The sequence below is a fragment of the Diplotaxodon limnothrissa genome, linkage group LG19 (assembly GCF_057381915.1).
Source record: "Diplotaxodon limnothrissa isolate DT_005_m linkage group LG19, D_limnothrissa_male_GT1.1, whole genome shotgun sequence".
In the NCBI taxonomy this organism is placed as follows: Eukaryota; Metazoa; Chordata; class Actinopteri; order Cichliformes; family Cichlidae; genus Diplotaxodon; species Diplotaxodon limnothrissa.
The window spans coordinates 31,163,167-31,189,344 of NC_140614.1; the positions used below are offsets into that span (position 1 = coordinate 31,163,167).

The 26,178-nt window shown below is 41.4% G+C and overlaps 2 protein-coding genes across 2 annotated transcripts in view; one reads left to right on the forward strand and one right to left on the reverse strand.

Moving 5' to 3' along the window:
• atg2b (autophagy related 2B) lies at positions 1-17,495 on the reverse strand. The gene is made up of 43 exons (XM_085379185.1): positions 17,434-17,495; positions 16,390-16,796; positions 16,105-16,267; positions 15,818-15,970; positions 15,626-15,728; positions 15,283-15,445; positions 15,023-15,202; positions 14,808-14,904; positions 14,543-14,707; positions 14,265-14,416; positions 13,975-14,086; positions 13,522-13,765; positions 13,266-13,428; positions 13,023-13,115; positions 12,723-12,911; positions 12,247-12,520; positions 12,050-12,158; positions 11,773-11,974; positions 10,170-10,312; positions 9,790-9,947; positions 9,511-9,686; positions 8,973-9,123; positions 8,591-8,793; positions 6,212-6,292; positions 5,973-6,079; positions 5,791-5,883; positions 5,639-5,709; positions 5,482-5,558; positions 5,221-5,391; positions 5,007-5,139; positions 4,731-4,927; positions 4,368-4,594; positions 4,168-4,285; positions 3,887-4,078; positions 3,706-3,807; positions 3,542-3,620; positions 3,252-3,462; positions 3,096-3,165; positions 2,929-3,011; positions 2,707-2,828; positions 1,313-1,467; positions 1,052-1,201; positions 1-975 (listed from the first exon to the last, which is right to left on the reverse strand). The coding sequence occupies exons 2-43, from the start codon at positions 16,549-16,551 to the stop codon at positions 745-747; spliced, it is 6,225 nt and encodes a 2,074-aa protein (XP_085235311.1). The 5' UTR covers positions 16,552-16,796; positions 17,434-17,495; the 3' UTR covers positions 1-744.
• Positions 17,486-26,178, forward strand: part of gskip (gsk3b interacting protein) — a 13,394-nt gene continuing 4,701 nt past the window's right edge. The window contains exon 1 of the mRNA XM_085379186.1: positions 17,486-17,754. The gene's annotated coding sequence lies outside the window, so the exon portion shown is untranslated. The remainder of the gene's footprint in view (positions 17,755-26,178) is intronic.

Genomic DNA, 26,178 nt, shown 5'->3' on the forward strand with positions numbered 1-26,178 from the left:
TGTAAGAATAAAGCAGTTTTTAAATTTAAACCGCAGCTTCCTTTTTTTAAACAGCAGCTTTTGTGAAAATTATGCAACACTAAAATTGTGAAACCTTAGAACAAGTCTGGATAATCGTCCCATCTCTCACTTGTTACGCTTCGACTCAGTTAAAAGTGCAGATTACAGAGCTTTACAAAGATGCAACACATTCAGTTTTTACATTTGTTCTCTCATATTTGCATGAAATGCTGCTCATTAGGAATATTTACAGTAAATAACAAGGCCCACATACAGTACATCTTATATAAATTAAGGGTCATTACACCTAGAATATTAGTGTTTGCTGACACAAAGTAGGATAAGAGAACGCAACCACACAATCTGTAAACAGCTGTTTGAAAATGAAGCAGATGAAAGGACCTATTCCTTCATTCTTAAGCCTTTACATTTTACATTTGTATGGTCTACCCTACAACATAGCATCATACACAATAACATTATAAGTGCTGCTCAAACTCACCCTTCTTCATCCATTTGATTACAAGCATACAGTTGAACAATGTTGATGACCATGAAGGCACTGTGAGGCATGTGATAAGCTGACACAAGCTAAAAATCACAGTAGCTCAAACTGCCACAGGATGAACACCATTTTATTTACACCGGCACTCACTGTCCACCTTTTGCCTTCTTCAAAAGCACACCTATTAAGCTGTAGCTGCTGCACAGTCATTGTTTCAGTTTTCCATAAGGCAATGACACTTACTCGTCGCCCTGCCTCCATTTTTGCGACTCCTCCTGACGTGCATCGGGGTGAATCTGGTTTCTCATCCCACCCAAGACATTTGAAGTCGCCTCAGTGGCCATAATGAGTGGCTTGACTACTGCAGGTGGAAGCTGGCGGAGAACTCCACCGACTGCCCCAGTCATACCTCGCTGCTCGTGCTCCCGGGTGGCTGTGTCGTAGATGGTTAGTGCAGTGTCTGTGATCCCCTGTGGGAACATTTTGCAGTCCTTAAAACATCTTTTCTTTCACAGAACTGAAGGTTTTCCTATTTGTTTTTTTTACCTCTTTCACCACAGTGTAGGCTTTGGCTACACCTTCTCTGAGGTCGACAGGCTGATGAGCCAGTCCATAATGGGAGATCCGTTTTACCCTCTTTGTGTCCCTCTCATCAGGCACTGGAGACACCATGTCATACGCTGTCTCAGCGGCTGCCTAAAAACAGAAAAAAAAAATTATAAAAGACAACAATTAATAGATTTTTCTACGTGCTTTACAGAAGGAAATGCATGCAAATATTTTATTAGCAGCAGTGGACCAGTTTACCTGAATAGTCCGCACCATCCTGTTTGTGAGCTCCAGGGCAGCCATAGCTGTAGAGGTTCCAAAGGAAGCCGTGCCGCGCTGAAATCCACGGACTATCCGGCCATCCTTCCTGTACTGTTCAATCGGGAGCCAGACCAAATCCCTGAGTCCGTGAACTGAATATGAAAGAAAAAAAAAACAACATTGACAGAGGAGTAAAGCAACTGAAAGTCAAAAGCTGGACCTCAGCTCTCATATTGGAAATGACTTTCACAGCAGTTTCTGTTCCAGATTGTTTTTTATTAAAGAAAAAGAAAGTGATTAAGGCTGATTCTGAAATGTCAGCAACAATAAAGAAAATTTTGTCAAACAAGGAAATGTTGACTCAAGGAACTTTTCAGAAATTAGAAAGTTGTTGGGCCAAGCACCAGGCAACTCCTTTACAAGTCAATTAAAATGAGAGAACAACAAAAATCAGACTAGTTAACAAGTCTGGACGTAAGATAACAGACAGTTCACTGACAAGTTAAACAATGTCTGTACAAATACAATTTGGGAAAAATTGTGATTTTTTAAATCTTATTCTTTCATATTAGACAAAGTATAATAATAAAGTGTAATAAAGATGTGCTAAGGTTATAGGTGTCAGTGCTACAGTCCACAGCTAATCCATTCAGTTCAGTTCTACACTGTGTTAATAATTGCGCAACAGGAGCAATGCTTCGATTGCTAATGGGAGAGTGAGGCAATGTATAGGAAGTTAACATCCGAGCTTCAGCAGCTTGGAGACGCTTCTCTTTAGCTACAGCAGCAGCTTTCATTCGCGCATTTCCAGCAGTTTGAACCATTATTGATATCCAAGGTGTCAGATCAGAACTACAAAAATTTGGACCTGTGCATTCTTAAATTTCATTTATTGCTGGCATCTGCAATACAACTGATACACATCAGTTTATTCTGCTGCAAGTAGCTAACACGAGCACTGCTTAGCTTACATGTTAATGTTTATAGACCTGAGCAGATTATGGTTACACACTGCTCAGCTTATTCATCAGTGTGATCTTACAAGGCCTGCTAATAACTGTTTATTGTCTAGATAAGAACACTGCAAATCTACACTTGTTCACAGAGCTGTCACTTGTGTTCCTTTTCACTGTGCTTGTTTATATCCACTCACGGGAAAGAGTGTGTAATGTTGCTGAGGTATAACTGACAGTTGATGTGCACTGTACATTAACAAACATTTGCATAATTGGATTAAATAACTAGTATTTCATGTCTTGATTAACAAGAGAAGCAACATTTAATCATGTAGCACATCCCAACTGGCCAACAAGAACAAGGTACAGCAACAGCCCTGTTCTTACCAAATACAGTAAACCATCTGAGATTATCCCTTGAACTGTTACACTTACCCAGTTTTACCAGAGTATGAATAGGTGCCACACCACTCAGCAGTCCTTGAAGCTGGTTTGTCTTTATGTCATTTAACCACTCATTTATTGCATAGGAAAAGAGCTTATCCACACCTAATAATCTGAAACACAAACAAGTATTACTTTAATACGGATCACTGTGTGCGAATTATGTTTTTGCTAATTTATTGTCTCATGAGATACATTTTGCGGTATACTTACCCCTGCCTGTAGCACAACTGCCTCAGTTTGAGCTCTGAACAATTCAGCTGTGTCAGCCCGAAAATGATCCCTGCAAATGTTCCCTGGAACGAGGTACTCATAAAAATCATTCATGAAGCACTCATAACATAACGTGGAGTTAATCAAGTCCTCTCTTAGACAGTTACCTGGTCCATAGACACGTGTTTCCCATGGTAGTCCAGGCGAATGGGAACCTCAGAAGTAAATCGAAACTCCCTGTTAAGATGACAAGGGGTTGCTGAACACAAACAAGCAGTTTGGAAAGTTAAACGGCTTAGTGGTCAATAAAAATAACCTCTAACCTAAAGAAGATGGGTTGGTCTGTGAAGGGAGAAGCAGAGGCTTCACTGTCATTTGCGTCTTCCCTGCCGGATGTAGAGAAACCGTTTTGGCTCAGTCGTCTCTGTGCAGGCACCGAGATGATTGGGGCTGGATCCTGGCTCCCACCAGCGTGCTTGGAGAAGCTGCAAGAGATCTCTGGGGCAGCCACTTTCTTTGTGGTAACACAAACCGCTAAAACAGACAAAACGTTAAAGATGCATGAGATAAAAGTAGGATTCATGATAATTATACAGTTTTGTGGCAATCTTACCTTCGTGAATAGGTGGTGAGAAAAACTCAACTTCAGCAGCAAGACTTGTAAAGAAGTCTCTCAAGAAGAACAGTGCATCCTTCAAATAAAGAAGAAGCTATCACTTAAAAGATAATGCTCATTGTTTGCCAGGGTTAGAGAAATAATTTGTACCCAACTCTCACCTGATCAATATTGAGGCGAAGAGGCATTAGAGTGACCCGTAAACAGCACTCTGGGGGAGCTTGGCCTGACTCAGGACACATGTGCATCGCCTTGACTGTCAACTAAGACAAAAAGCGCACACACATGGTTACGACAGGACAAAACTTACCACGATTACCACAAGTATGGTGCTTTCCTCACCATGTTAGAATGGGCTTTTCGGGGCATTTCCTTGCTAGAGTACAAGTAGAGAAACTTGTTCATCTGGGAGGCAGCTAGTCTGTCTCGAATCTCCAAGTCCTGCACAGAGAACACCTGCCGGGACACTGGCTGGTCCACTGCTGGACGCGACACCGCTGAGATCTGGGGGTACACCTCGTGCTGGAATCTCACCTGAAGAAGCAGTAAAAGAAAAGCTGAAGAAACCCCAAATGGCATTTCACAAAATAATGAACATGTATTTCTGCACAGCATAACTTTACCTTGCTGAGTTGAATCTCCATCAGGACATCAGGATTCCTTCCCTTTCCACCACCAACCCGCCCTGAAGCCTTCGCTTGTCTCACTGGAGTTTGAGATGGGGAGCTATGAGGTGTACATCTGCAAGACAGAGTAAAGACCAGAGTTAAGTAAATATGTCTTCCTTTTAACAAATGTAAAGAGAACCCAGTTTATGACTCACCCCCGGCTTCTAGCAGGAGAAACTATGGAGCTCACACTCCCAAAGTCTTTTCCACCATAAAGATGCCAGATGACAGAGATCTCCTTAATGAGGTAGCGAACCTCTGGGATGGGAAAGTTGGCTCCACGGCTGGAATCACTTCCATCCAGAGGCTGACTGAAGTGATCGTCTTTGACTTCTACTGGCTCCGAGGATAGCTGCTTCACCACCGGCTCCTGATCTCGATCCTGAACACACATTTTTCTTACAGTCAGGCATAAACAGGTTTTGCAAAAACAGTCGATCACTATGCTATGTAGCCTCTTCAAGTTAAGGCTACACAAAAATATGTAGCCTTAACTTGAAGAATGAGTATGTCCCAACCTCTCCTCTGGAGCTCGGAGTTTCCAATATACAAAAGTCGTCAGTCTCTTGGGCCAGATTAGGGGCTGGTGTGATGAGAGGAGAAGGAAGCATGGGGTACGGGGGGCTTAAATCTTGGCAATTCCCACTTTCATCTGGGAACAGGAACAGGTCTGAGCGAGGTGGTTCTTGGTCTTGAATCTGCTCCTCAGGTGTGCCTGCAGTGGTGTGAAATTCATAAAGTAAAGACTCCTCATGGGTGAAACACTTTTTTACCTCACTGAGCGAAGTATTTACCGTTCTGCTGCGGCCCTGGTACAGGCTGCCCATCAGTCTCTTCCATAGCGTCACTCATGAGATCCTGTAACATCTGCTGCTCAGTCTCAGCGAGGAGCGAAGTCTGAGATGGTGGTCGGCTAGAAGCCTCCATCTGTCCAAAAATACACTCAGAATAAACTTGTGCATATGGTAAAGTTTGACAATTATGCTTTAACTGAGTGACACTGCTGACCTTGCTTTTTTGTGCAGTGCTGCTGTGCTTGGTCTCTGGTTCAGCTGGGGGCAGCAAGTCTCCATAGCTGGCTACATACTGTATGAGGTTCATGAGGGCAGCACAGGAGTCCGAACAGGTTCTGATATGGATCACATCACTGGAGCAGCGCAGCTCGAATCTGGGCTCCGACTATCACCCAAGAGACAGCGAAAATAAGTGTTTGTACAAGCCTGTTTTGTCTGTTTTTTAAAAATGGGAATATGAATAATTAACACTTACCAATTTTCCATCTACTCCAGGTTTGACTGCTGTTATCCTCAGCTCTAAGGTTCCCATGTCTACCACTTGGACATAATCTGTGACAAAAAGAAAAAGTCAAAATTTGTCAAAGCTTCATGTAAAGTCGCATTCAACACCGTTTCTGAAGTCAACTTACCACGAGCTAGATTTACAGAGACAGCATTACTTTTATCTGAGAGGAACAGAGCAGCTTCGTCCAAAATGATCCTGGAAACAACATATTTTACTAAATAATGTAACCTCCACACATTTTTGTATTTCAGAAGAAATCCAGTTGCTTTTTCACACCTAAGTGTTGATGAGGAGTTGTCTAGAGAGACGCTACTGGAGATGCTGAATGTTTCCACAACCAGCAACGATCTGAGTGGCAAGTACAGGGGTCTGCAAAAAACAAAATAAAATCAAGCATCACATAAGAACACACTCTGATAATAAAACCAGCCACCATTTAGTGTTTTGTTCTACTTCACCTGTAGTCCAGAGAGCAGCTCCATAGGTGCAAATGTAGTGTGGTGACAGACGTAGGAGGAGCGTAACCCAACACGGGTTCATCAGAAACATTCAGAAAGTCAACAATCTGTTGTAGACAAATCATCAGTAAGATTATGAATACCTGATGTTATTGCACATTTCTTCTGTGCTTTGTAAACACATCATATGAAGGTCAAATAAAGCTTATATGACAGCAGCCTAAGGCAGTTTGTTTTACCTGGTCATACCAGCCCAAGCTAGGAGGGACCACTCTGTGCTGGAGTGTAGCACCTCTCACCCCAACAGCAACCAGAAACTCCTGCATGACGGAAAATTAGAAAGGAGGGAAAAAAAAAAAAAGAAGAAAAAAAAAAAAAAGAGGACATCACAGCGAGCACATTACTTCTTAAATTACGTGGAATTTTTTTAATTTGCATACAAACATACAGTGGCTTGCAAAAGTATTGGGCCCCCATGAACTTTTCCACATTTTGTCACATTACAGCCACAAACATGAATCAATGTTATTGGAATTCCACGTGAAAACGTATTTGTATATTTTTATATATTTTATTTATTGTTTACTCTACTTAATTTGTAAAATATGTGTACACACACACACACACACACACACACACACACACACACACACGTAGAAAAGTATTTAGTATACACATCCAGAAATGCATATACTATTATATATTGTACATATATTTATTAGTTTCAGATGTAGCCATTCTTGTATTTTGCTTGTTTACATTATTGTATTTTGCACAACTCTGTTGCTTGTGAAGCTCGCACACAAGAATTTCACTCACATGTGCTGTACCAATGTACCTGCACATGTGATGTGACAATAAAAGTGATTTGATTTGAAAGACCAACACAAAGTGGTGCACACGTGAGAAGTGGAATGAAAATCACACATGATTCCAAACATGTTTTACAAATAAATAACTGCAGAGTGGGGTGTGCGTAATTATTCAGCCCCCTGAGTCAACACTTTGTAGAACCACCTTTTGCTGCAGTTCCAGCTGCCAGTCTTTTAGGGTCTGTCTCTACCAGCTTTGCACATCTACAGACTGAAATCTTTCTGAAAACAGCTCCAGCTCAGTCAGATTAGATGCACAGCGTTTGTGAACAGCAGTTTTCAGATCTTGCCACAGATTCTCGACTGGATTTAGATCTGGACTTTGACTGGGCCAGTCTAACACATGGATATGTTTTGTTTTAAACCATCCCATTGTTTCCTGGCTTTATGTTCAGGGTCGTTGTCCTGCTGGAAGGTGAACCTCCGCCCCAGTCTCAAGTCTTTTGCAGACTCCAAGAAGTTTTCTTCCAAGACTGCCCTGTATTTGGCTCCATCCATCTTCCCATCAACTCTGACCAGCTTCCCTGTCCCTGCTGAAGAGAACCCCCCCCAGAGCATGATGCTGCCACCACCATATCTGACAGTGGGGATGGTGTGTTCAGAGTGATGTGCAGTGTTAATTTTCCGCCACACACAGCGTTTTGCATTTTGGTCTCATCTGACCAGAGCAGCTTCTTCCACATGTTTGCTGTGTCCCCCACATGGTTTATGGCAAACTGCAAACGGGACTTCTTATGGTTTTCTGTTAACAATGGCTTTCTTCTTGCCGCTCTTCCATAAAGGCCAACTTTGTGCAGTGCACGACTAATAGTTGTCCTATGGACAGATTCCCCCACTTGAGCTGTAGATCTCTGCAGCTCGTCCAGAGTCACCATGGGCCTCTTGGCTGCATTTCTGATCAGCGCTCTGCTTGTTCGGCCTGTGAGTTTAGGAGGACGACCTTGTCTTGGCAGGTTTACAGTTGTGCCATACTCCTTCCATTTCTGAATGATGGCTTGAACAGTGCTCCGTGGGATGTTCAGGGCTTGGGAAATCTTTTTGTATTTCTCAGTAACTTTATGCCTGACCTGTCTGCTGTGTTCTTTGGACTTCATGGTGTTGTTGCTCCCAATATTCTCTTAGACAACCTCTGAGGCCGTCACAGAGCAGCTGTATTTGTACTGACATTACACACAGTAATCACTCTATTTAGTCATTAGCACTCATCAGGCAACGTCTATGGGCAACTGACTGCACTCAGACCAAAGGGGGCTGAATAATTACGCACACCCCACTTTGCAGTTATTTATTTGTAAAAATTTTTTAGAATCATGTCTGATTTTCGTTCCACTTTTCACATGTACACCACTTTGTGTTGGTCTTGTGGCTGTAATGTGACAAAATGTGGAAAAGTTCAAGGGGGCCCAATACTTTTGCAAGCCACTGTATACACACAGCCACATAAGTGGACTTATTTAATAAGCAACACATAACAAAACAACATTTCTCTTCCACAGTAAGGGTTTAAAAATGTAATAACCACCAATAATGAAACATGGCGATTTCTCAATTTTGACTGGGAAGCAGATCCAAAACTCATGGACAATATGAGTGCAGAATAAAGCCTGCCAGCCTTTAAAAATAACTCAAACATAAGTACTTTATGTACAGAATGTGACACTTGAGTCTGTAGTGGACTTGCTGAAGTGGTTCACAACAAATCTGTGAAATACACACACAGTCCTCTAACTGTTTTGAGTATCTGACCTTGATGTTGCGTTCTGCATTCTGTGATGAGATTTTGACAGCGACAGAAACCATGCTGCGAGCTTCTAAACCGATACCCTCCGAAGGCGTTGACAATTTTTCTGAAGATGTTTCTGACTGGTAGATGGTTGGCTCTAGCCAATGAGGATGTGTCCTGCATGGCAATTTGATGTCTGAGACGGAAGTGCCTCCATCTATGAGTCCTGGGGATAATAACAGATTGAGTCATCAGTGAAAACGCATACAGTCGTACAGTTAGTACAGTTCTAGACCGTTACCTATACTTTTATATATTTTTAGGTCCCATTATCACCACATATCACTCATAACATCATAAGACTAAGACAATAGTGATATTACACACAAACAGGAAGCAGCTTACCTTGGTGATACATGCAGATGCTGCTGGTGTGAAAGCAGATGTAGTGCTGATCTTTAAAGCCTTCATACTGAGTGACGCTGAACAAAACTGCATTTTTCACCTCCAGCCAGAACTCGCCATGTTTGTTTTTCAGTGTGGTTTTATCCTCCTTCTGTAAAAACAACAAACTCAACTCCAATGTCCACATAACAAGCTATCCACAAATTTCATTGTTTTTTTGGTGCACTTTTTATTTTTTCCCCAGGCAGAACAAGGGTGACCACTAGAAGTGCAACACAGGGGAGATTAAGTCAGGTCAAGTCGCTGCAGATATTGAGGACTACCACAGCAGCAACCTGTCCATGCTGTCTTTAGTGAAAGACACAATGGGAGGGGCCCAGCTGGCTGGTTAGCAGCAACTGAACTTTTAAAGCTGGAGTGAGGGGACTGTCCACTTTTAAATCAGTGATGGATGTTGTCGATAAAATAAAACTGACGTCAAATATATTTGGCCAGCAAGCCAAAGTAAAGCCTGCGTGTGGAAAATACTGAAGGTTACCTTGGCATTAGCATGAAGACACATAAGGCCATGATTGACACTAAGATTGACAGAGAAAAGGCTCTGGGAGTTCTTGCTGTGGGCTTTGGGCTTCTTCTTCTTTCGAGATCTGAAGCCCAGGTCAGCGGCAGGCGAGTAATAGTGCATGTTCTCCTCCTCTGATCCACTGGTCTCCTCTGCAAAGACAACAAAACACCCATTTATGAGCAGATAAGTTGTAATTTAAACATGACATCATAAGTGACTAAAGAATTAGGTGAAAACACTGTTCTGTCGCACCCTCAGGACCAGTGGAGCGGAACTGGCTAAAGCTGTCCTTGGAGTAAGTGTTGATCAATTGACTGGCAACAGAGAGTCCAACTCCATATGGCATGTTCTCTACAGTCTCCACTGGTGATGGAGCAGTGGGCTCCCACAGCAGAAGGTCATTGTTTATCCTAAAATATTTAGAATATGGATAAGAATTATTAAATGCATAGAGAAGAATATGCAGCTGAAAAAGTTTTCCCCTGATATGACAGTAGCTGGTGAACCTCAGGTCCAGTAATAAGCAATGTTAACAGGCTGTTAAAGATGTGTGTTGTAGATAAATTAGTTAAATTAAAGATAAATAAATAAGAGGCAATGAAGTTGCTCTGGGTGAAAGCCAAGTGACCTACCTGTTGTGTAGTTTTTCATAAAATGCCTTGCTGGGGAGTGTTAGCTGCACATTAGGGAAACACAACTCAAGGATGAACCGGGAGTTATTCATCGTTTTTTCCTGGAACACCGTCATCTCACCGACATCACCAGGAATGACCATCTGGAATTACAAGATTATAATAGTAAATGTAAACACAACTCTGTCACCACCTGTTTTGTCAGCAGGTTAGGTACGCAAAGCAGAGCTATTGTACACCTTTGCATAAAGATGCACCTGCCACACATGTAAATATATTACCAAATATCCTCGCTTCCCAATGCAAATAAATCAACCTGTACATTTTGCTCCAGCTTTGGACCAATGCCATTAACAAAATAGCAACACCTTTCAATCGACAAAGAAAACTGGAAAAGTATTTAAAACAAAACACATGAAGGACTCTGGACATCAAATGTATCTTTCAATAGTATTTTTTCAGTGTATTAATGCCTACATCACTTACTGCCTTTGGAGAAGCAACTTTGTGGATTAGAAGTAAATGTAATGAAATACGTGCTTGACTGGTGAAGGTGATGAGAGTGACACAGTGAGACAGAATGGAGAAAAACAGCAAAAGATTTGCATGTAAAAGATGAGGGAGGGGGGCAAGAAGCACAGAAGGTACGCTACTGGAGCTTCAACAGTGAACATTCAAAACTTTAGCTGTGGGGGAAGGAGTGGTGATGCTGTGATTTCATATTACATGTAAGATGATCACTCTGAGAGAAAGTTAGGCAAGATATACACGTTTACTGTAGCTGTGTCATAAGAATAGATTTAAAGCAACAGATCTAAAACTCATAATTTAGCATTGCAATAACATGCACAGCAGCAAAACATCACTTTGAGCATCTTTCTTACAACTATAGTGATACAGACCTATAGTGATAGTTCAAATTAAACATTAGTGAATTATTCCAAAACTACCTTGTTGAACGTTATTCCCTGTTGCTCAAGTCTGGCAATTCTTTCAAGGAAACATCAAAAAGCAGCACAAAAATGTGGCCACATACACACACATATATATATATACATATATATCTATATCTCTATCTATCTATATCTCTATCTCTATATCTATCTATCTATATCTCTCTATCTCTCTATATATCTCTATCTATCTATCTCTATCTATCTATCTCTATATCTCTATCTATCTATCTATCTGTGACTAATGACTGTGGAAACTCTGATACAATGTTCCACAATGGGTTTTCCCCACTGGTTACAGCTCGTCTGATATAATTGAGTCTTTCCAGCATACACGTGTCACAAGCTTTCAGTTTCCACATTACATTAAACTGAATCAGATTAGGAATGTCCTCCAGATAACATGTGTGTCAAACAAATATCTGGAGATATAAATCTTAAAGACAGATGTGAGCTGAGAAACTTTCAGCTTTCTGCAGAAGCGTCAGAAAGCAGCTGTTTAGTGTGAGGTTGTCTGGTAATTATTCACTGTAGTTTTCAGGTGCAGGGGCTACAATGCAGATTTGAGATGCTACAGTATGAACAGTTAAAATCAAAGAGACAGTCGTGTCAAGAATAGGTTAACTGGACATTGTTGACCCATAACCTACCTCTTCATTCTCATACATAACCCTACGTGAAGAAAAGGGTGATGGCTCTGGCTTCCCAAAGTCACATACATCCTTCAGTGAATGAGCAGCCCCTTCCTCCTCCTCCTCTTCTTCAAGAGAATGGTCCTCAGCCCCCTCATCTTCAGCTGTCACACGCTCAAGGATGGAGTGGACTGCAGTTGGGTTCATCTTGAGCACAACCCTGCCCAGAAAAATGTAGTATTACTGACACTGCTAAACAAAGAGATATGTATACTGGTTGGTTATGTGATCTTACCTTGGCCAATCAAATTTTACACTTTCAGATGTTGTCATGTCTCCATCCATCGTGTGTGACACTCTGAGGAACCGGGCAGCTGTTTGATCGTCCTCTTCCTGGAACCTCCCTGTGCAAACGGGTAAAAGTAAAAACAATTAAAGTCCAAGTCAACAGACAATTAAATCTTCAGAGGAGCTTTTGAAATCTTGACACACCAGTGAGTTCCTTAAAAGTGAGCTCCATTTTGGTTTGGTCAGGTGAATTGCCACCCATGAATTCGGTTTTCAATTCCAGCTCTTCCAGCTCCAAGTACAGCGTTTCTTTCTGTAGCGACTTCTTGAACCAAGGGCCCCTCTCTTGATCTGAACGCAGATCAGGGATGGGGAAGCGCACAGCAATGCCCAGCACTGGTGCATTAATTGTCAGTGACACATGACAGTTGGCAGGAGTATGGCTGTCATCAAGGAAAACCTCTGTAAAAGCCTTGTGCTGTGAAATTTATGAAGAAAGCCAAAGATGTAGATTAGATGACTTTCATATATGCCAAGTACAAAGAAATGTGAATTTTCTATGTACCGACTTACTGTTTGTTTGTTTTTTGTAGGAGAAAAGCAGTTTGTGCCTACACTAAAACCTCAATGTCAGAACATATACACAAAAAGCATAGGCTTACATGATGGACCACACTTACCAAGCTGACAGGTTTATTGTAAGATGTATACATGTGGGAGGCCATCGCCTCTGTGGTTGCTAGTTTCTGAGGCTGCAGTAGTGAGTTTAGGCGGTCTACAATACTGATGTCCAGCTCAGAGTGCACAGGACCCAGCTCCACCTGGATCTCAGCTTTCCTGGGAATGGTGCTGAGACGTACCTGGCCGCCCTGCACAGCGAGGCAAAGGGTTAGAAGTAGAGGCCAGACACTCATTGTGGAGGAACGGCATTTGATTGTTAGAGTGTTGTGGTTTCATATTGAGCTAACGGATGCAGTTACCTGAGGACCTCTGCGCTCAGCCTGTTTGTAAAGCAGGTGAAGGCAGGTGGTAAGCGGCGCATCAGCACTGGCTTTGGTGTCAAATGTCAGCAGCTGAGGTGTGAGAGAAAAACTAAAGTGAAACACTAATGTCAAGACAGCTGCACCTTTCAAGTGTTCTGTATAAATACATATACGCAGTGTTCAAACATCCAAAGCGTTATGCAGTGAGAGATGTACGAAGCTTAGGCTTGAAGGTCTCACCTCAGTATATTGAACTCCTTTTTGCGAGCCACCAATAACAGCCTCAGAGGTGAACAGACACTCTAGAAACTCCATCTGGTTCAGGGTAATGTCAGTGCTAAAAGTCCTTAAGTTGGATCCCTGCCAGTGATCATAGTTTAACTTCAGACCCTGGCCTACAAACCTGCAAACATAAGCCCAGGTGATTCAGGTGATCTGATTCATTCACATGCTCATTCCTTCAGAATACAGGAATTTGTTAAAATTAGAAGTGCACCTGAGGTGGTCATGAGGACAAGCCTGATTAAACACCACCCGAGACTGAAGGAAAGCGGCTGGCTCAAGCTGTCCTGGGCCCACCATGCTGAAGAAGTGTGCAGCCATGGGGCCAAGAGGACTGGGAGCAGCATGTGGTGGCGGCAGCGGGTCAATGTGGAGGACTGAGACAGCCAAACTGCCCAGTGTCAACCTCAGCACTAACTCTGGCCTTGACTCATCACTGTGGGTTTTGGACGAATGGGCTGAAACACAAACAGCAAATAATGTCCAGCTACAACCATGTACATGAACACAAAGGGGGAACTGATCTTGGGAATATTTCAGCATAAGTCTTTTGATTGAACATAACCTGTTCAACAACTGCTGAAACTGTTTGTTTCACACACTGGATAAACTGAGGGTGAGTGCATAATATATGTTTATGTATCTATTAATTTACTGTAGTGCTTACAAGTTTGCCTCAACAGTTTCTGAGGCAGGTGCGAATCCCGTGACTGGAGGGGAGTTTCACAAGTCTGCTTCTCTCTTTGTCGTGGTACGTCCATATATTCGTCCCACAGAGCCTACAAAACGCAGATGAAAATGAAACACTACTATTCAAAATATTTATTTGTATAACTCATTTTTCCTGTATGAGATCACTAACTACTGAGTTTCCAGACCATTCAGAGTCCTTAATCTCACCTGATTTAAACCATATTGAACGTTTCTGTAAGCATGATCACACAAATGAAGGCTTACTGTTGCATTTCCAGAGGGAGATTCTCCTGGTGAGGCAGAGTAGTTACTGGTGAGTGACAAGTCCAAATCAACAGTGGGTGGTTCACCCAGAGGAGGCAGGGATGACAAGCTATGAGACATGTCCATGTCAGCCATGGAGAAAAACACGTCATCTACATTAGCAAAACAAAAAAGATAAAAACAAAAACAAAAAAACAGAAAAATATTCATCAGAAGAGCTAATCAATCACCAAAATCAAAGAAAATGTAGACATTACAGGATGGTGCTTCAACTCAACCTCGACTCGACACAGTTCTGGTTGTTTGGCTTTCAAAGAGGTCAGGATCTGCTCCTGGGACGGCAGTATCCTTCTTTAGGCACCGGTTCAGTTCCATATGGAGGCGATACTCATCCTCCTGCTGTATTGGGCGATTTTTCCTATCCTTAGTCCATTCCTGTGCACCTTAAATGAAGAGTTAGAAATACACTTACATTCACAATTTCTAAATAACCCCGTAAGACCCCATCTGGTCCCAAAGTTCTCGAAAGAGAGTGGTTCTCACCTCCACCAGAGAAGGCTCCAAATAAGTCCAAAAGAAGGTGAACTTGCCGTGGGGAAAGCAGAATAATCAGTGTATCGATCTGTCCAACAACATCCAGCTGAGAAGAAAAGTTGGCAAAATTTTGTGGATATTACCCCAAAAGTCTGATACTGGATAAACAACGTGGGAAATTGTTTTCCTCGTAAATCTTTGTGATTCAAAAATAGATAATTTACCTTTGCACCAGGCATCGCTAGGTTATTTTTGAGAGTGAGGGACAACTCAATTTTGCCACAGAGGCTGCCAACCTGCACAGGTTCAAAAGGCGCTGAAGAGGATACAGGCTCTGTGAACTGGGGATGCGGCTCGCATATTATTTTTGGATTCCAGCTAGGTGAGAGTTTTGGCTCAGTTTCCTGCAAAATACAGAAAGACTTGATTAAAAAGGCCACATGCATATATACAAGTCTTACAATGTGAAAGTTGCTACACTAACCGATGGAGTAGGTGACGATTTACAAGCAGCGCGAGACGCATCAGAGAACTCGTCCCAGAATACAGTAATTCCCTCCATCTGCACGTTTTTATGTGCAAACGTGGTTGGCTGATGCACATTGACACTTGAACTCTCCTCACCTGTTTCATCGCAGTACACAATCCTGAAGAGAGACGGTATTTGTCAGGGGAGATCAAGTATTAAAATACAAACTTCTCACTAAACATCAGCACCAGTACCTCCCCATGCTCAATGTGTTCAAATCTTTGACCATATATACACCAATTTGAAGTATATTATCTTATTGTGGAAACTGAGGTGCCACTGACTGTCAAAAACTTACTTTTTGATTCGAATCTCAAGAGCGATTCCAGTTTTAGAATTTTCTGGAATGTGTTCGACTCTAAAAACACTGTCCAAAAATGTCACTTTGACTCTTCGCAGAACTGTGAGAGAAGAAATTTAAAAGACATTGCTTTACACAGTATTTGTGAAGTAAACCTGCTGAATGCCAAAAAACACAGAAGCAATTTACCTGTTTCTATCGTCTCTGCAAACTTCTCCAGTCCTTCAAATGGCTGGAAGCTCTCTCCCATATCATCGGTTAGTTTCTGGCTCAGGCATTCTTTAGCAAGCTGCATGCTGCTTGTCATGAAACTGGACCAGTACATGGGTTCAACGCCAGATGCTGGAAGTATAACCAGCAGTGATTACCTTACTTGTCTACTCATATGTATAAAATAAAACTGTTTACTTTTACTAATTTTAAGCTTTTTCTCAGGTGTTGTAGAGGGACAAATATATATATATATATATCCTTACCCACTCTTGGTCTTGGTCTGAGAACCATCTCCAAACCCTTGATTTCTAGGGCACAGTTCTCCTGCAGCAGTGCTGCCCAAGGGACTGTCAGAGAGATGGTCTGGATGAACCCTGTGATTACCTCAAAAGGAGCATCTGCAGTCTCCAGTAGCTCATTGAGTGACTGAGGAACAAAATTTTTAATTTTTTTTAAAAAAAATAAAAAAACATTAGAGGACCTCTTAGTTTATTTAACTGATAATTTAATCTGGCGTATTTTCAGCAACACACATGCACTACACATACCCATGTATCCAGTGGAACCTGTGCAAGAGACCCAGTGCCTTGATAAAGGTCTAGACTGAGTTGATCCAGACTAAGCTTCTCCTGCAGAAAGTTGCCCAGGTACCGATGCAGGAGGTACCTGCAGGCCCGCTTTTTAATGGACTCAGAAAAAGGCCAAGGCATCTTAACTTCAGCAGGTGAACAACACACAGGTAGTGTAAGGCGCCCTGATGCTCTGCACGTGCAATCCTACAGCTGCTTCAACAGCTACAAATTAGTCAGTGACGTTACAGCTGTGTCATCCCGTTGACCCGTCGAGAAAGCGTGACCTCAAACATCCTTCATCACCCCCAATCTGGTACACTTGGGAGGATGTGATGACACTCGGAGATGTGTATGGGGATTGGTCCGACTCCAGTTTGCTACGCCTGCAGGAAAAACATGCAAATGGTGCCACCCCCCTGTGTAATTTGACACTTGACACAACAAGTGACTTAACATAAAATACTCGAAAACAGCAAGTTAAATTAATGCTAATGCTTTAGTTTAAGGTAGTTTTAAATTGCTTGCTAGCAGCAATGAGCGTTGTAATGTAGTGCAATCTAGACTGTCGATTTTTTTTTTGTTTAAGCGTACGCTGACCCCGTTTAAAGCCGGTGCAGGCCTTGGAAATACCTGTCAGCATGTCACAAACTTGATGGCACACATTTACCCATGGCTATATTAACCTACACAAAGCTGTCACGCAACGGCAGGAACTGCGCTTTTATTGTCGGCAAGACAAAGGCAAGTCATTGAGCTAACTAGCCGGCTAGCAAATATGACGTTAGCTAGCTTACCACCTCTGTGGGAAGAGTGAGGCAGCATTAGCATTGCCGGCTAACGTCAAGCTTGGCATTTAGCATGGGTGCTAACCCTAAAACCCAACACTAACTAAAGATATCTACCCTCACACGTCAGATGCAAACTGACCAAAGCGCTGCTTAAATACACACTGATTCTATAAGCAGTCACGCGTGGGATAATTAAAAAAAATTGAGGATATTAGTAGAGCTGTTAAGTTACCTTCTGACTGAGTTGTTTACAAACACTTTCATGACTCCGCACCAACTACACGCTCCGGGGTGGGATTAGGCAGTGATGTCATAACATGGCGGAGCTGTGTAGTCCACCGGGCACTTAGTGGGCCAAGGTTTAATATACTTTAACATAAATATAATACGCTGAAAAAAGAAAGATAGCGTCGGTTTATGTGCTTTTATCCGGCTGTGAATAAATTAGACTAACAAAAGATAGCAGCTTAACGTGAGGTGGCGCTGATTGGACTGTCCTGCCCACGGAGAGCTGGAAGCTTCCACAAGCCGGAAGAACACCGCTTGCGAGGAGGTGAGAAAAATAAACGCACTTTAGTTAGAAATGATTTTTTTTTCGTGATCTGAGTAAACCCATCAGTTAGGGTCTAAGCTAGAACTCGCTGTATAATTTTAAAGAAAGTGGCAGAAGTATGGTATGGCGGGCAGTGGTTCAGTTACGAGTTTCCCCCAAAATGTAGCAACTGTTAGCTGTTTAAATTAGCCACAGCTGATCGGACTTTATTTATAATAGCTGCTTTAAATTCGCACACTTATTCATTACCACTGACTATGATGTTTGTTTGTGGACAGGGCACAGCTAGCAATAAGGTAAGGTTACTCACAGTCCTCGAGATGTCGCTGTTACATTGCTTTTATTACTACAATCAAATACCACACACTGTGGTGCAACAGTAATTATCAGATAATGGAAAGTAGAACGCTTTATAATGGCTATATAACAGGACAAGATGCTGATGGTGCACGTTTTGTTTTATTTTTTTGCTTTTATGTTGGTGCTTTCGCTTTAAACAGTGAATTATTTTTAATGCAAAAGAATAGAATAGATCTTTATTGTAACTGTTACAATAACAATGAAACACAGTTTGGCATGTCTCCGTTGGCAGTATGTAGATTTTCATTCAGATTCTTTTTATTCAGTTTTCTGTGTTTCTCTAAAGTTTTCTTGAGCAACAGTTTTCCAGGCTTTCTAAAAGTCTTTGTGGTGCATGCATACTATCATTCCTTGCTGCTGGCCTTTGTTCCGACCAATACAATTTCTGAAGTAAGCAGTTTTCGAGTATGTCTCATGACCACCACTTAAATTTCTAAGTTCCTTGTATTTGATCATTTCTATGTTATGCTATTTTTACATTTATTATATTACAGTAGTGTGCAAAAGTCGTGTGTCACCCTCATTTTCTCATATTTTGATTCCAAGGAGACAGACCTTCTTCCTTTTTTAAAGTGGTCTTGAACAAAAAATCTTCAGTCTGCAGGCAGATTTTTCTTTTGACACTTGGCTGCTCTTCCTTTCTTTCTTTCTTTCTTTACTAAACCATTTCACACTGACTCTGAAATCATTCAACCATAAAAATGCACATAATTCAAGGTATGAACTAACTAAAGAGCAGACATAACTGGCTGCACATAACAAATGACTTGGCAAAGAACCAATTTTAAATTGTATCTTGAGGCTCTTTGCTGCTAGCAATCTGTCAGGAAAACACATAGTCATCAGAAATTATCTCAGTGGAAGTGTGGCTGTCGAGAGGCCATTCTTAAGGAAGGCAAACAGGGAAAACTGCTGAGGTATTAGGGCTGAACGATTATGGAAAATAATCTAATTGCGATTTTTTGCCCCAATATTGCGATTGCGATGCGATATGCGATTATTTTTTAAGGTCTTTGTCTTCTGTATTATTAAACAAAGACAAGCAATACATCATATAGTATGGCCAATACTATATTACATTAATTTTAAACTGTTCTTTCCTGGAAGACAGACCTCTGTTATGATGACATGAGGTGATGCATGAATTGATGACTGACATTTTTATTTAACTTCTTCAATCACAACAGTATATTTGAACATACACAATAGTTTATTTTTAGCTTACAAACATCTGAGCATAAAGTGCTGACAAGGAACCCTGGTGTAAACATTAAAATGAAAGTCAGTACAATGTGCAGATTGCAGAAATATATATAAAAAAAAATCAGTGGCTTTACCACACTCAGTTTTTCGACATCTGTGAACTACTAGACAGTCATTCAATTAAAAAATAATATTAAATAAATAAAACTAATAAATAAAAAATACACACATCTTACTGATCTCTGCAGTCAGTAACATTACACATAAAGTGCAAACATAATAGCAATTGTATAAACACACACACAAACACGCCTTTAAAATTTAAAGGCGTGAAATTGGACGGTCTAGTTCTGATTAGCGTCACCGCTGTCTCGGTGGAGTTTAATAAACTCGGCCGTCTGCTTCTTGCTATCTAAAATATAACCAGACACTGGTGTAAATTCTCGACTGTCTCATACTTCTGTTTAATAAGTTTTCTGTTTGACGTTTAGTCAGCTGTGTGAAAACCAAGGAGGAACCCACCCGGGGGATTAATAAAGTTTTATTTTATCTAATCTAATAACTTTAATCTCAGCCAAACCGATTTACTCACGAACAAACAAAACACTGAAAAAAGCCCAACAATAACATTTTTAGGTTGTCTAAGTGACTTATATATCGTTAGCTTGATAGCATAATTGCCTAAGTCATTTTTTTGTGTTTTCGGAAAACAAGAAAAAACTAATTTTCTAAATATCACATCGTTAGCTTCATAGCATAAGTGCCTAAGTCATTTTTTGGTCAAATTGAGATTTTTGCCTAACTTTACTCCCCTACCCCACTGCTGCATCATCCTGTCCATCTGCCTATGTCATTGGCCAATCACAACACTCATAAGAGTCAAAAAACATACTTGCCTAAGTCATTCATTTGACTTAGGCAGTTTTACCATTGGACTTAGGCAGTTTTGCTACAATCAATTTGACTTGGGCAGTTTTGATGTATGCAAAATGGCTGATAAGAAGAAGAGGTTGACCGCAAGTGAAGCCCTTGCTCTTCTTTTTGATTCATTTACATCTGGTAAAAGTTCATATTTTTTTAGTTTTTTGGTCACTAAATGTATTTTCATTCAATCAAAGAGGTTATGACCATGTTAAAAGATTACTTTTTTGTTGCAAACAAAGTATGATGGCTAGCTAACATTAGCGTTAGTAGTGTAGCATTAGCATAGTAATGTAGTACAAGCTAGCAGCTAGCTAACAGCAGCATGCTACCAGAGTAAATCTTTGGCAATTTCAAAGGCAATTTGAGCATTTTCAGCAAGTTTGCAAATTATATTATGTTTCAAACATTTGCTTTTTATTAGGAGGAGAGTCTAAGGACGGGGGACGCCCTGGGTTCATTGTTAATTGTTAAATTGGACTTTATATTGACTGTGTTCAAATGACTGATACTGGTTGAACTCTATTGCCAGTAATATTCATGTAGCCCTTTGAGGCGACTGTTGTTGTGATTTTGGGCTATACAAAAATAAATTGATTTGATTTGATATTAATAGTACAAATTGATTTATTTATTTTTTTTACATAGCAGACATTTTGACTACACAAGTAGATTTAGATGTCATCTTGATTTACCATTTTAAGATACTCCAACAGCATTTTATTTTCTGTTGTATCATCAGGAAAGGAAGTTGATGTGAACTTAGAGGAGTTGGTGGATATAGATGAGGGAGAAGGAGGAAATTATGTTGATATGGGGCAACAGACTGATAAGCAGCCAGAGGAAGGAGAGGAAGATGAAGGAGAGGAAAAGAAAGGGGAAGGAGAGGAAGATGAAGGAGAAAAAAAGGAAGGGGAAGGAGAGGAAAAGGAAGGAGAAGGAGAGGAAGATGAAGGAGAGGAAAAGAAAGGGGAAGGAGACGAAGATGAAGGAGAAGAAAAGGAAGGGGAAGGAGAGGAAAAGGAAGGAGAAGGAGAGGAAGATGAAGGAGAGGAAAAGAAAGGGGAAGGAGACGAAGATGAAGGGGAGGAAGAGGAAGGAGGGGAGGTGGAAGCAGAGGAAGAGGAAGCCAGTCCAACCCCCAGCACTTCTGCTGTTCGTCACAAGCGTCCACTGCCCCATACGTGGAAGAAAAATGTCATCAAAGAAAAGCGTCTGAAGGGAGAGAATTACAAGAATACAATGGGACAGGAGAGACCACCAAAGGCCATGGGCCCACCATGCACATCACAGCACTGCTTCAAGTCAACGAAAAGAAGTTGTGAGCTACTGACTGAAGTTGAGAGAAGAGGAATCTTCAACAATTTCTGGTCCATGCCTTCCTGGGAGACACGCAAGGTGTATATCCAGACTGTTGTTGAAAATGTGCCCATAAAACAGAAGAAAGGTGGTGTTGATTCAAGGAGAACAACATCTCTGCTATACCACCTGCAACTCTCAGATAGATGCAAAATACCTGTGTGCAAAAATCTTTTCTGTTCCACACTTGGTATTGCCCTGAGAACCATTGGATCATGGTTAACTGCAGGCATGAAACCCAACACTCATACCCAGCCCAACCCCAAGATCAACAAGACTGGTCCTCATATGCCAATATCAGATGGAGACCAGGCCTTCCTGAAAGAGTGGCTCTCTGGAATACCTACAGTCCCATCCCATTACTGCCGCCAGGTTCCCTCTTATCAGAACAAGAAGTTCCTGGAGCCAGGAACAGTTTTGAGAGAGCTTCACAAGGAATACCAGAATGCTGCCAATGAGAATGGAAAGCGTGCTGTGAGTGAGACATACTTTCGGAAGGTTTTTGGAGAGCAGGATTACTCTGTGTTCATTCCAAAAAAAGACCAATGTGACATCTGTGTAAGCGCCAAGGTAGGAAATACAGATGAGGATGCTCTTGCTACACACTTGAGATTGAAGAGTCAGGCTCAAGCTGAAAAGGCTGCAGACAAAAATGAATCCAGTGACACACTTTCAGTGTGGACAATGGACCTTCAATGCGTTCTTCTTTGCCCCCAGACAAAAGCAAGTACAATGTACTACAAAACTAAATTACAGATGCACAACTTTACCTGCTTCAACATGAACAACAGAGATGGGATTTTGAATCTGACTGGGAAGACCTGCCTCGGCGCATCAGCATACCCGACAACAAGCCATTCAAGTGGATCCCACTCTTTCCTGCTCAGTTGCCCATCACCCTGAGGAAATACAGTGACTTACAGTCAATGAAAAATGTACTACCAAGAGTGGCCCACAAGTACTATGATGATCTTCCTCATCAGTAGTATACATAGCCTACCAAATAGTACACACACACACACGCACGCACACACACACACACACACACACACACACACACACGCACACACACACACCCGCACACGAAGAGAAAGAGAGAGAAGAGAGAGACAAACACACACAGACAGATACAAACACACATAGACACACGCACACCTCTTTTATGAGCCTACAGGCCTCCTCTGCAAATTAATGGGTGGGTGAGGTGAAGTGAGTAAGTCTCCTTACTCTAGCTGCCATTTTGTGATTAAAATTGAAAAGTTACAGTGTGTTATGGTTACATTATAGTATGTCATGTTCATTTTATAGTTTGAAGAAAAACTGCCTAAGTCATAGGCATAATCTGCCTAAGTCACTTTTATTAGACAAAAGAAATGATGTTGGGTTTTGTTCTTTTTCCATACTTTTCCTCACATATACTTAAATGTTCTGTGAAAATATCAATTAAAAATATGCATGTGATATTTAGAAAATTAGTTTTTTCTTGTTTTCCGAAAACACAAAAAAATGACTTAGGCAATTATGCTATCAAGCTAACGACATGCATATTTTTAATTGATATTTTCACAGAACATTTAAGTATATGTGAGGAAAAGTATGGAAAAAGAACAAAACCCAACATCATTTCTTTTGTCTAATAAAAGTGACTTAGGCAGATTATGCCTATGACTTAGGCAGTTTTTCTTCAAACTATAAAATGAACATGACATACTATAATGTAACCATAACACACTGTAACTTTTCAATTTTAATCACAAAATGGCAGCTAGAGTAAGGAGACTTACTCACTTCACCTCACCCACCCATTAATTTGCAGAGGAGGCCTGTAGGCTCATAAAAGAGGTGTGCGTGTGTCTATGTGTGTTTGTATCTGTCTGTGTGTGTTTGTCTCTCTCTTCTCTCTCTTTCTCTTCGTGTGCGGGTGTGTGTGTGTGTGTGTGTGCGTGCGTGTGTGTGTGTGTACTATTTGGTAGGCTATGTATACTACTGATGAGGAAGATCATCATAGTACTTGTGGGCCACTCTTGGTAGTACATTTTTCATTGACTGTAAGTCACTGTATTTCCTCAGGGTGATGGGCAACTGAGCAGGAAAGAGTGGGATCCACTTGAATGGCTTGTTGTCGGGTATGCTGATGCGCCGAGGCAGGTCTTCCCAGTCAGATTCAAAATCCCATCTCTGTTGTTCATGTTGAAGCAGGTAAAGTTGTGCATCTGTAATTTAGTTTTGTAGTACATTGTACTTGCTTTTGTCTGGGGGCAAAGAAGAACGCATTGAAGGTCCATTGTCCACACTGAAAGTGTGTCACTGGATTCATTTTTGTCTGCAGCCTTTTCAGCTTGAGCCTGACTCTTCAATCTCAAGTGTGTAGCAAGAGCATCCTCATCTGTATTTCCTACCTTGGCGCTTACACAGATGTCACATTGGTCTTTTTTTGGAATGAACACAGAGTAATCCTGCTCTCCAAAAACCTTCCGAAAGTATGTCTCACTCACAGCACGCTTTCCATTCTCATTGGCAGCATTCTGGTATTCCTTGTGAAGCTCTCTCAAAACTGTTCCTGGCTCCAGGAACTTCTTGTTCTGATAAGAGGGAACCTGGCGGCAGTAATGGGATGGGACTGTAGGTATTCCAGAGAGCCACTCTTTCAGGAAGGCCTGGTCTCCATCTGATATTGGCATATGAGGACCAGTCTTGTTGATCTTGGGGTTGGGCTGGGTATGAGTGTTGGGTTTCATGCCTGCAGTTAACCATGATCCAATGGTTCTCAGGGCAATACCAAGTGTGGAACAGAAAAGATTTTTGCACACAGGTATTTTGCATCTATCTGAGAGTTGCAGGTGGTATAGCAGAGATGTTGTTCTCCTTGAATCAACACCACCTTTCTTCTGTTTTATGGGCACATTTTCAACAACAGTCTGGATATACACCTTGCGTGTCTCCCAGGAAGGCATGGACCAGAAATTGTTGAAGATTCCTCTTCTCTCAACTTCAGTCAGTAGCTCACAACTTCTTTTCGTTGACTTGAAGCAGTGCTGTGATGTGCATGGTGGGCCCATGGCCTTTGGTGGTCTCTCCTGTCCCATTGTATTCTTGTAATTCTCTCCCTTCAGACGCTTTTCTTTGATGACATTTTTCTTCCACGTATGGGGCAGTGGACGCTTGTGACGAACAGCAGAAGTGCTGGGGGTTGGACTGGCTTCCTCTTCCTCTGCTTCCACCTCCCCTCCTTCCTCTTCCTCCCCTTCATCTTCGTCTCCTTCCCCTTTCTTTTCCTCTCCTTCATCTTCCTCTCCTTCTCCTTCCTTTTCCTCTCCTTCCCCTTCCTTTTCTTCTCCTTCATCTTCGTCTCCTTCCCCTTTCTTTTCCTCTCCTTCATCTTCCTCTCCTTCTCCTTCCTTTTCCTCTCCTTCCCCTTCCTTTTCTTCTCCTTCATCTTCCTCTCCTTCCCCTTTCTTTTCCTCTCCTTCATCTTCCTCTCCTTCCTCTGGCTGCTTATCAGTCTGTTGCCCCATATCAACATAATTTCCTCCTTCTCCCTCATCTATATCCACCAACTCCTCTAAGTTCACATCAACTTCCTTTCCTGATGATACAACAGAAAATAAAATGCTGTTGGAGTATCTTAAAATGGTAAATCAAGATGACATCTAAATCTACTTGTGTAGTCAAAATGTCTGCTATGTAAAAAAAAAAAAAAAAATCAATTTGTACTATTAATATCAAATCAAATCAATTTATTTTTGTATAGCCCAAAATCACAACAACAGTCGCCTCAAAGGGCTACATGAATATTACTGGCAATAGAGTTCAACCAGTATCAGTCATTTGAACACAGTCAATATAAAGTCCAATTTAACAATTAACAATGAACCCAGGGCGTCCCCCGTCCTTAGACTCTCCTCCTAATAAAAAGCAAATGTTTGAAACATAATATAATTTGCAAACTTGCTGAAAATGCTCAAATTGCCTTTGAAATTGCCAAAGATTTACTCTGGTAGCATGCTGCTGTTAGCTAGCTGCTAGCTTGTACTACATTACTATGCTAATGCTACACTACTAACGCTAATGTTAGCTAGCCATCATACTTTGTTTGCAACAAAAAAGTAATCTTTTAACATGGTCATAACCTCTTTGATTGAATGAAAATACATTTAGTGACCAAAAAACTAAAAAAATATGAACTTTTACCAGATGTAAATGAATCAAAAAGAAGAGCAAGGGCTTCACTTGCGGTCAACCTCTTCTTCTTATCAGCCATTTTGCATACATCAAAACTGCCCAAGTCAAATTGATTGTAGCAAAACTGCCTAAGTCCAATGGTAAAACTGCCTAAGTCAAATGAATGACTTAGGCAAGTATGTTTTTTGACTCTTATGAGTGTTGTGATTGGCCAATGACATAGGCAGACGGACAGGATGATGCAGCAGTGGTAGGGGAGTAAAGTTAGGCAAAAATCTCAATTTGACCAAAAAATGACTTAGGCACTTATGCTATGAAGCTAACGATATTACGTTTAACCCGAGCAGCGAAACTCCGCGGTGATCTGAAAATGATGTGCCGGGAGTTGTGCCGTTCTCG